This window comes from Sorghum bicolor, chromosome 6 (genome assembly GCF_000003195.3).
Source record: "Sorghum bicolor cultivar BTx623 chromosome 6, Sorghum_bicolor_NCBIv3, whole genome shotgun sequence".
Taxonomy (NCBI): domain Eukaryota; kingdom Viridiplantae; phylum Streptophyta; class Magnoliopsida; order Poales; family Poaceae; genus Sorghum; species Sorghum bicolor.
In genome coordinates this window covers 35,879,325-35,889,631 of record NC_012875.2, presented here as the reverse complement: position 1 = coordinate 35,889,631, position 10,307 = coordinate 35,879,325, and the positions used below count along the sequence as shown (strand labels likewise).

Here is a 10,307-nt window from a genome sequence, read left to right as displayed (position 1 = left end):
GAGAGTAAGGATCCTGCTCACACCTAGAGCAAGGATCCAGCGACTAACAAGCTGGGCAGATTGGCAAGCTCCCAAGTCTTGTTCTTCTCAACAGACTGGAGCTCCTGCTTCATGGCAGCCTCCCATGCAGGATCAGCTTGTGCTTCTGCGTGACTGGTTGGCTTGCCGGCGTGCGAGAGGTGCAGCTGAGCGAAGAGGCGTGGCGCCAGTCCTGGAGGAGACTCATCCCCGATGATGTTGGTCACCCTGCGGTATTGAAGGGCTTCGTCTTCATAGAAGGCGTCTAGACGATCCTCGTTGTCCTCCAGTGGCGTCGCAAGCTCGACTTGGGGCTGAATGGTGGTTGTTGGAGTAGTGGCTGAGGAAGAGGCGATTGCTATTGGTGATTGCGTTGCTGGAGAAGGCATAGCAGCTGCTTCCGCCTCACCACCGTGCTCCCTTGGAGCTGGCGATGATGATGTTGGTGATGCGACGGAGCCTGGAGTAGGGGAGCTCGGAGTAGGAGTGGTCGATGAAGTCGATGAAGACATGCCTTGCGCATCCTCTACTTTCGCTTCCCAAATGTGCTCGACGGAGAATTCTTCGTTCATCGGAGCAGAGACCTCTCCTTCCTTGGCCCAGTCCCATCCGTGGCTCGTCGAAGACGACGTCGTGAGGCACGCGCACGCGCTGGGTTGCAGGATCGAAGACGCGATATGCCTTGGTGCCGTTTGCATACCCGATGAAGATGCCGGGATGACTCCGATCATCTAGCTTCCTCAGCTGGGTGAGATCTTTGGTGTAGGCCATGCACCCGAAGTGCGCAGGTGCCCCACCGCCGGCGGCTTGTGCCATGCCTCATAGGGTGTCTTGCCCTGCAAGCTCTTGGTGGGTGCTTGGTTGCCCTGCAAGCTCTTGGTGGGTGCTCGGTTTAGGAGGTGGACTGCAGTCACCACTGCCTCCCTCCAAAACCGAGCAGGCAGGCCTCTCTGCTTCAACAACGCCCGCGCCATGGCCACCACCGTCTGATTTCGCCTCTCCACGACTCCATTCTGTTGTGGCGAGTAGGGGGCAGTGTAGTGGCGCTTGATTCCTTCATCAGCGCAGTAGGCTGCAGACTCCATGGCGGTGAACTCGCGCCCGTGCGCAACGCCTAGAGCTTGCGTCCGCTTCCCTTCTCCGCCACGGCTTGGAGGTGCTTCATGGCGTTTGCGGCGGCGTCCTTGGTGGTTTGCAGGGCCACCCACATGTACTGTGTGGCGTTGTCCACGAGTAGCAGGAAGTAGCATCTGCCACCCGACCTAGAGTTGCCGGCGTCACCGGTTCGCAGAGGTCGCCGTGGACGAGCTTGAGCGGCTCCTGCGTGCGGTACTGTGCTTCTGCTGGGAAGGGCGCCCGACGATGCTTGGTGATGACGCAAATGTCGCAAAACTTGTCGACGTGATTGATCATCGGCAGCCCGCGCGTCATGCCATTCCTGGACAACTGGTGGAGTGCGTCGAAGTGGAGATGGCCGAAGCACTCGTGCCAGAGCCATGTTTTGTCATCCTTGCGCGTGGCGAGGCACAGAGGCTTGGCGGTGTGAGGTGCAGGATGTAGAGGCGATTGGCGCCACGGCGTACCTTCACGAGCAACCGTCGGTGTTGATCCCAGATCTTCAGGACACCATTCTCGATCTCCACCTTCGAGCCTCCCTCATCCTGCTGCCCAAGACTCATGATCGAGTTACAGAGTGCCGGGATGAAGTACACTCCGTGCAACACCCGGTGCTCGCCGTTCTTTGCCTCGAAGAGGATGGAGCCGGCGTCGGTGATCTCCACTTTTGACTCATCGTTGAATCTCACCGATTCCCGAACAGATGTGTCGAGCCTGGTGAAGAGTTCTCGACGCCCGGTCATGTGATGGGTGGCACCGCTGTCCAGGTACCACCCGTCCATCTTCTTAGCCTCGCCGGACCCGGTGTCGAGGTAGGCGCGAGCTCGTGGTTCCTCGAAGTCCAGGTACCACCCGTCCATCTTCATAGCCTCGCCGGACCTGGTGTTGAGGTAGGACCCGGTGTCGAGGTAGGCACGAGTATGCTTGGAGCAGAAGGAAGAAGCTTGGACCTTGTCGTAGCCCTCTTCTGGATTCAACTCGATGGAGCCGTGCGCGAAGAACGGAGCAGCGTCCTCCTCTGCTTCCATGACATGAGCGGCTCCACCACGCTCTTGATTGCGTCAGGGATGGGGCAATCTCGTGCCCAGTGGTCGGCGTTGTTGCAGTTGAGGCAGAGGTCGTTGCGGTTCGCCTTGCGGTCACCATCAGCACCTCCTGCCTTGGCCGCCGGTGGTCCTCCACTAGCGCCGCCGCTGTCACGATCTCTGCGCGGCTTGTTCTTGCCGCCGCGGGGACGTCGACGGCGATCCTTGGACGTCCCAACGCCTTCCTCCTTCTCGAAGGCCCGCCACTGCTCGGCGGTGTACAACAGCTTCCCGCCGGCGGCGATGGGGTCGGAGTCCGGCGCTTGCTCGCAGTCCTAGACCGACTTGAGCCGCCCGGTGATGTCCTCGAGCAGTGACCTGGTCGAGGGAAGTGTCTCGATCGAATTCACGATCTGGACATACCTCTTCGGCATACACCGGAGCAGCTTCTCAACGGCGCGCTCTTCAGTGAGATCGGTGTAGCTGTTCGGCGCCATTTGCTCTTTCATATTGCTCAGCCGCACGGTGAAGACCTCGACTTGCTCGCTGGGCTGGAACGCGAGCACCTCCCACTCTCCACGGAGCCGCTACAGAGTCGCTTGTCGCATGCTGTCACCGCCTATCCTTGTCAGCGCGATGGCGTCCCACGCCAATTTCGCTATGGCTTTGTTGGCGATGGAGGCCACAACTTCGGTGGGGACGGAGGCGCACAAGGCCTCTAAGGCCCGACGGTCGTCGTAGCTGACGCCGCTGATGTGCACCGCCTCCCACAGATGACGAGCGTGCAGCTCCACCTTCATCAGGAGGCTCCACTCATGGTAGTTGCTCTTTGTGAGCAACGACCACGACGTCTTGGCTCCGGAGTCACGTTAGACGGTCTACAGCGCCGGCGAACGCTCGCAACGACCACAACGCCGCTCTGGAGACGGCGATTGGAGGCGGCGATCGGGGCTGCGAGATCCTGTTGATGCCGCTTCCTCTCGTTCCATCTCCAGGCACAGGGCGGCAGCAGTAGCTGCGCCCCGACGACAGTTGCAGCGGCGACGGCGTGGGCTCTTGAGCTCCACTCGTGGTAGTTGCTCTTGGTGAGCAACGGCCACGGCGTCCTGGCTTCGGAGTCGTGTTAGATGGTCTGCAGTGCCGGCGAACGCCCGCAACGACCACGACGCTGCTCTGGAGACGGCGATTGGAGGCGGCGATCGGGGCTGCGAGATCTGTTGATGCCGCTTCCTCCCGCTCCATCTCCAGGCGTAGGGCGGCAGTAGTAGCCGTGGCCCGACGGCAGTTGCAGCGGCGGCGTGGGCTCTTGAGCTCTCGGTGGACATGGCTGCTCTCTAAAACCCCTAGGCTGCGATACCAATTGTTGGCCACACATGGATCAGATCAGGGTAAAAGCCCATAGGGCAGCTTGGCATATGGCTGCTTGGATTGGAAAATAGGATTACAGGACTTGGTTACAAAGGGGTGCTGCCACTGCTTATACAGCCTAAGTGGACAGCCACCTACTACAACATATTCTCTAGCAAAAGTAGATGGTTAACCTACTTGGTTTCCAAGGCACCATGATCAACTTGGTTGCCAAGGAACCTGATAAGTACTGGACAGTAAATAGTAACTGCAGTAAATAAGATACATAGCACTTGGCTTAACTGAAATGTCCTTGTTAGTGCAGAGGAGCCACCGACGTTCGTAGTGGCTGAGCGCAACGCCAGTTGGTGGCGGGCGATGTTGGAAGAGATGAAGGCCATCGAGGACAACCAGACCTAGGAGTTGGTTGAGCTGCCGGCAGGCTGCAGTCCGATTGGGCTGAAAAGTGGGTCTACATGGTGAAGGGGGATGAGCGCAGCGCCATTGCCAAGTACAAGGCCTAGTTTGTTGCCCGTGGCTTTGTGCAGTGTGAGGGCATCGACTTTGAGGTAGTCTTTGCTCCGGTGGCATGAATGGAGCCCGTTCGCTTGCTGTTGGCTATGGCCGCAGCGAAGGATTGGCGCGTCCACCACCTTGACATCAAGTCTGCGTTTCTCAACGGCGAGCTCGCTGAGACGGTCTTCGTCAAGCAAGCTTCGGGGCTTCGCTGTCAAGGGCGCTGAGGACAAGGTGCTCAAGCTGTGCAAGGTGCTCTACGGGCTGCAACAGGCCCCTCGGGTGTGGAACGCCAAGCTCAATGCTACCTTGGGTGAGCTTGGGTTCACTCGCTGTGCCACCGAGCACGCGCTCTACATGCGGGCACGGGGAAGGAGGAGCTCGTCGTCAGCGTGTATGTGGATGACTTGATCGTCATTGGAGCGCAGGCGGAGGACATTGACGGCTTCAAGCGCGAGATGGCTGTTCGTTTCAAAATGAGTGATTTCGGCGCGCTCTCCTACTACTCGGCATTGAGGTGAGGCAGGGGAAGGAGCACATCTCCCTGAGGTCGCTTATGCGGAGTTGTTGGAGCGCGGCGGCATGGCAGAGTGCAGGCCGTGTGCAACTCAAATGGAGGAGCGGCTGAAGCTGAGCAAGCACAACACCGCGGCGAAGGTTGATGCGACGCGCTACGGAGCATCAGCGGCGGGCTGCGCTACCTCACTCATACCTGGCCGAACATTGCGTTCGCGGTTGGGTACGTCATCCGTTTCATGGACCCACGTGAAGACCACTGGACGGCGGTCAAGAGGCTGCTGCGCTCCGTCAAGGGGTTGCTTGATTAAGCAATCGTCTTCCCCAAGCATGGCGGCAAAGGTGGGTTGAGGCTCACGGTCTTCAGCGAGGCACCCCCAAGACCGAGGAAGTTGAGCCGGAGCTCACTGTTTTCAGCGATGCATGGTAGGCGACATTGATGTTCGACGGAGCTTCTTCGGTGTGCTCGTCTTCCTTGGAGCAGCCCCCATTGCTTGGCAGTCGCTGAAGCAAAAGATCATGCCGCTATCTACGTGCGAGGCGGAGTACATGGCAGCAGCCACAGCAGCGTGCCAGGCGGTCTAGCTGCGCCGGCTGCTGGGCAAGCTGACCGGCGAGGAAGCTCGTCCGCCAGCCCTGATGGTGGACAATCAGCCCGCCATCGCCCTTGCAAAGAATCCGGTCCTCCATGACCGTACCAACCACATCGACACTCGTTTTCACTTCATCCATGATTGTGATCGTGGACAGATTGTTCTGGAGTTCATGGAGCTCAGGAGTGAGGACCAAGATTGGAGTGGTGGAAATCAAGGAAGAGCAGCAAGATTAGGGGAAGAATTGTTGAATAATTTGCTGTTGGTCTTGCACAGAAGTCAAGACTGTAGCTTGGTGACTAGAAATCTGAAACTGCATATTGAGTTGCATGCACCGACCAGTTGAACCCAAAAGCTTAAGCTGATGGGGAGAGGTGGGCAATTCACTTATATTCCAACACTCCCCCTCACGTGGAGGCTCCCTTTGGCCTCAAACGTGGAATAGGAGTGAGCAACAATTATTTTATTTAATTGCGCTAACTAGGATTCAAACTCGAGACCTCTGGCTTTGATACCATGTTGAGTTGCATGCACCGACTAGTTCAACGCAAAAGCTTAAGCTGATGGGGAGAGGTGGACAATTCAATTATATTCCAACACTGCAGACCCACTGCAGACCAACTTTGAAAGGTTTAACAACAGCTAAGCTGTAGTGGGAACACTTGACTAGGAGGAGTGGGGGAACAGAATTTTGGTAGGCCATTGTGTCCCTTAGCTAATAAGTATTGCAGGTTTATCCTGCAGCTAGGACAGTAGACCTTGACTGCAGTTCAGCAGCCCACCTTCTTTGGTTTCAGTTCATACACAAACTGAAGCTACGCCTCTGTGTATATAATCGTAGCCCTGGTAATGTATATTCAGTTCAGTTGCCACAACCAAAGGGCAGAGCCTTGGCCAACGCTAGAGCTTCTGCAGTGTGTGTGTGTGTGCTGTTCTCACCCCTTCTTCTACCTCTAGCCATAGTGAATGTGTGTGCTGGTAAGCTTAGTGCGTACTTGTGTAGGGCAGCAAGGGACCAACACCCCCACCCCTCACCCCCTCAAAAAAAAAAAATTCCCCCTTCCCTTTTCCTTCTTTCTCCCTGTGAACTGGGTGCTTCTTTTCTGGCTGCTTGTGAGGTCCAGAACCCTGAGGCCTGAACAGCTATGTCTCATTCGTATTACTAACCCTCACAGGCTCAAGGCCATACCATCACAGTTATCTTCTTAGTTAGAGTGTCTAATTATAACTGAGTTGCATACCTGCATAACCTTCTCAGCTGATCTTTTGTGTTCCACTTGGAAGGCAACTTCAGAAATAACTGGTCCAATGGTTGTGGAAGATGTTGTCTATGAAAATGCTGATGGAGACCAAGGTTCCATGTCTGAGAAAATGTTCCGGCGCCTTATTTTTGGAAGAAGTTCTGGTTTAGTGCAATCTGAAGCCTTGCTAATCAGAGATCCTCCCAGTGATGAGATAGACAGAAAAAACAAAAGTGCATCTGCGACATCTAAAAAAAGAAGGAACCAGAAAAAGGGTCTGCTCTATTTCTTTTTTTTTTGGTGTAAATTTTAATGTGATAGGTGTTTTGTAGTGCTTGCTTGCCATACTCATTGGTTTAATTGATACTAGTTGATATCCTTGCTCTGAGTACCTTTTGTTGATGTCATGTGTGTGCTGTGTGCACAGTCTAATACTTGTTGCAGAGTTTGGTTCTTTTTAAAAATCATACATTCACAATCAAAGTGTTCCTGTTTAGCTAATAATGTAGTTTTACACTCAAAATGTTGTTCATTTTCTGAGATTTTATGGAGAGAGCATGCTGTATATCACATATTTCTATATGGCAGATGTGTCACTTCTAGTTCTTATTCATTGCTATGGGCTGTAGCTAAATTTCTGTCTATGTAGTTACTTTGTGGATATTTGTTCAGTTTAGCTGCTCACTGAGCTGTTCTACATGCAACCACAGTTGTCTGACAGGCAATCCATCTATTTGTAGGGGCACGATACTGTGATGTGCTTTAATTTTTTTTTAATATATTGCTCCCTAGGATCTTCAGATTTTTTTATCAAATTAATCGTGATGCTTGCCCATAATCCACAATTGTTGCATAATCTATATGTGTTCTAACCAGAATTGCAAACACCATCTGATTTACTTGGATAATAGAAAAAATAATAATAAATATCTGGAATGATAAATCCCCTATTTCTCTTCTTTATTGAATGTTGGAACTACTACTACAGATACCTGATTCTTATTGCTTGAGCATCTGTTGATATCTTATACCCATTCAATAAGCTATTCAAGATTAGGCACTAAATTACATTTGTTTTTCTTTCATGGTTTTAAAATCCAATTGTTGGTTACTGATATGCAGGATCCAAGAACAGTCTGAGAATTGACCATAGATTTCTTGGTAGCTCATATCACAGCAGTATCATATCTGGGCTTTCTTTAGTTGCATCTTCTCTAAGTGTTGCTGCTTCATCTGGTGGAAAGGTAAGTACTGTGCTATTATTCTATGTGAACGATTCAACTTTTAAGAGCATGAAGCCATGAACCCAGATTATTAGGGTTTGTCCCTTAAAGTACTTGAATGCCATGAATGTTGAATGTCAGCTTTGTTGTGGTACAAGTGGTTCATATTTTTTTGTTTTATTGTGGGCGCAACAATTCTGTATATTAATTCAATTTGCATTTTGTAGGTCAGCACCACTGTTATAGGCCTTGGTGCTGGTTGTTTACCAATGTTTCTCCGTGGATGTCTGCCTTCCGTAGATGTTGAGGTAACAGAAAAAAGGGGAAAAAGGCTTTCACATTCGACTATTTATTGAATGAGGTGCTCAGTGCTCACACTTCTCAAAATTTGCAGGTGGTTGAGTTGGACCCCTTGGTGGCTGAGCTAGCAAAGAAATATTTTGGCTTTTCAATGGATGAGCAGTTGAAGGTTGGTTGCCATACTCCTAGAATAAGAGAAAGCCCATCGACACCTTTGAGTAACTTGGACTTCAACTATTTTCCATTGATGTTTGAAAAATTTCTTCCGCACTGCTTTGTTAATTTAAACTTTGACTGGCCAGTTGAAAAATTATTTGCCTTTGCCCTTGTTCCAGCAAAGTACCATAAAGGAACAGTGATCTTCTATGGCAGACGATAGAAATTTGAATTATTGAATACTGTGGAAGATGCCAAAAAGCAATGGCAAGCATTCAGCTATGAGAGAATGATTAGTTAATATCATGGGTGCAGCAATTATTGAAAACCATTGGAGGATTTGCCTACCTTTTACTTTGGAACCTAAATTATAAAATTTATATTCTGTACATATATTGTACTTGTACGTAATATACATGCCAAGTTCCATTGCAAATTATAACATTTTTTACTCTGGTCATACAAAAGTGGCATTTTAGGTTACCTGCCAATTAAAACTTGTCATTGGAAGGTGATGGCCAGGTTTGTCTTGAAAAGTAGTATCATAGTATTACAATTACATATGTTTTACGTATACATTAGAAAGTATCAGTAATCAAACTTAAATTTGAAGACCATACCAATGTCCATAATGACATTTTATAGGGACTTCTTACTCTGATCTCAATATGTAATTTGTTAATTTCTAGGCAACATCTAGTGACCGCAATACCATGGAAGTAAATGATAACTTAATTAGTAATAAAGCATGATGGATGTTCTAATTTCTTGCATTTATGTCATAATATAAGAAAGGATTAACTTAGTTCAGAATTCAGGTGCCCCAATTTTCTTATGATGTCCAGTGTTAGTAACATGAACTATTTTATTTTTCATCTTGCTTTTATTTTTATCATTGAGTTTCATTGCATTTTACCATTTCTCCCATGTTAGTTGCATTTGGGGGATGGCATCAAGTTCATTGAAGACAGTGTTGCTGCAAATCATTCAGTAAATGGCAGTGCCAGAAATGCAATCAAAATACTTATCCTCGATGTTGATTCATCAGATCTAAGGTATTTCTTTTCCATATCTCCGTCTATCATTTGGATTGCCGTTCTTTTACCAAACAATTTATTCTAAATAGACTCTGATGTGAAGTTGATTGTTTTTCCTACAGTTCTGGGCTGTCTTGCCCACCAGAAAACTTCGTTGAAGATCCTTTCCTTCTGAAAGCAAAGGAGTTCCTTTCGGAGGGCGGCCTTTTTATCATCAATTTAGTCTCGCGGTCATCTTCAGTGAGGGAAATGGTTGTTTCAAGACTTAAAGCGGTAAGATGTGTGATGCCCTTATGTTTTTCACTGCATAGGACACCTTAGATATCCAAATACTGTACTCACTCCCATTAACTGCAACTTTCTTCTGTAGGTCTTTGAACACCTATACTCACTGCAACTTGAAGAAGACATAAATGAGGTTTTGTTTGCGTCGCCGAGCGAAAGATACCTAGAAATCAATAACCTTGATGCAGGAGCTTCCAAATTGCAGGAGTTACTCAAAATTCCAGTGGATGTAGAATCAGATATACAGAAGTTGCAAAAGCTCCAGTAACAGTCTCACCTGATACCGAACACCATCCATTTGCATCCACTAGATTTAGGTGGTGTTCAGTTTCCGCCCCTGGAGGGCACACCAAAATTGCCCCCAGTTTTGGCTCGTGGAAGCCAAATTGGGGCCAGCTGTTTCGGCCACGAGAGTTTTGTCCAACTGTGCTATAGAAAAATTTTGGCCTACCTAAAACCAAAGACACCAAAATTTGGTTTGACCCTGATTGGGCCTAGGCTGAGCGCATCTCAAACTTTTTACCCTCAACAATTTAGGCATGTTTTCCCGTATGTTTGCCTTGACAACTCTGCATGGATAAAACAATGCACTGTACATATTTAGAGGATGCGAGTGGAGGAAACAAAATGTGCATCATGGTCTCTGATGGTTTAAAAATTTTGTCGAATACATTATGGCTGTAGCCTGTTTAATGTTAAATAAATAGGCAATTTCCACATTAGAACTAAAATATAAATCATGATAATCTTGAAAACTAGATTAAGCAAAGCATGAATACTAGCGTTATCCAACAGCATATTACCAATCATGAACAAGATTATACACCATGCAGATTAAACAATAGGAACAATGACACTAGATCACGAGGAATATATCTTCCGCTTGTAGATGTAGTTAGTTATTAGTGGTGAAGATGTAGATGGCGATGAAGCT

At 49.3% G+C, this 10,307-nt stretch overlaps 1 protein-coding gene across 2 annotated transcripts in view; it reads left to right on the top strand.

Annotated features, from left to right (window-relative positions):
* The window catches only part of LOC8070809 (methyltransferase-like protein 13), a 37,407-nt gene extending 27,364 nt beyond the window's left edge, over positions 1-10,043 (top strand). For both annotated transcript variants that reach the window (XM_002447643.2, XM_021462497.1), the window contains 7 exons: positions 6,416-6,647; positions 7,495-7,616; positions 7,823-7,903; positions 7,990-8,064; positions 8,985-9,106; positions 9,211-9,361; positions 9,459-10,043. In XM_002447643.2, the coding sequence (XP_002447688.1) occupies positions 6,416-6,647; positions 7,495-7,616; positions 7,823-7,903; positions 7,990-8,064; positions 8,985-9,106; positions 9,211-9,361; positions 9,459-9,641 (966 nt within the window). In that variant the 3' untranslated portion in view covers positions 9,642-10,043. The remainder of the gene's footprint in view (positions 1-6,415; positions 6,648-7,494; positions 7,617-7,822; positions 7,904-7,989; positions 8,065-8,984; positions 9,107-9,210; positions 9,362-9,458) is intronic.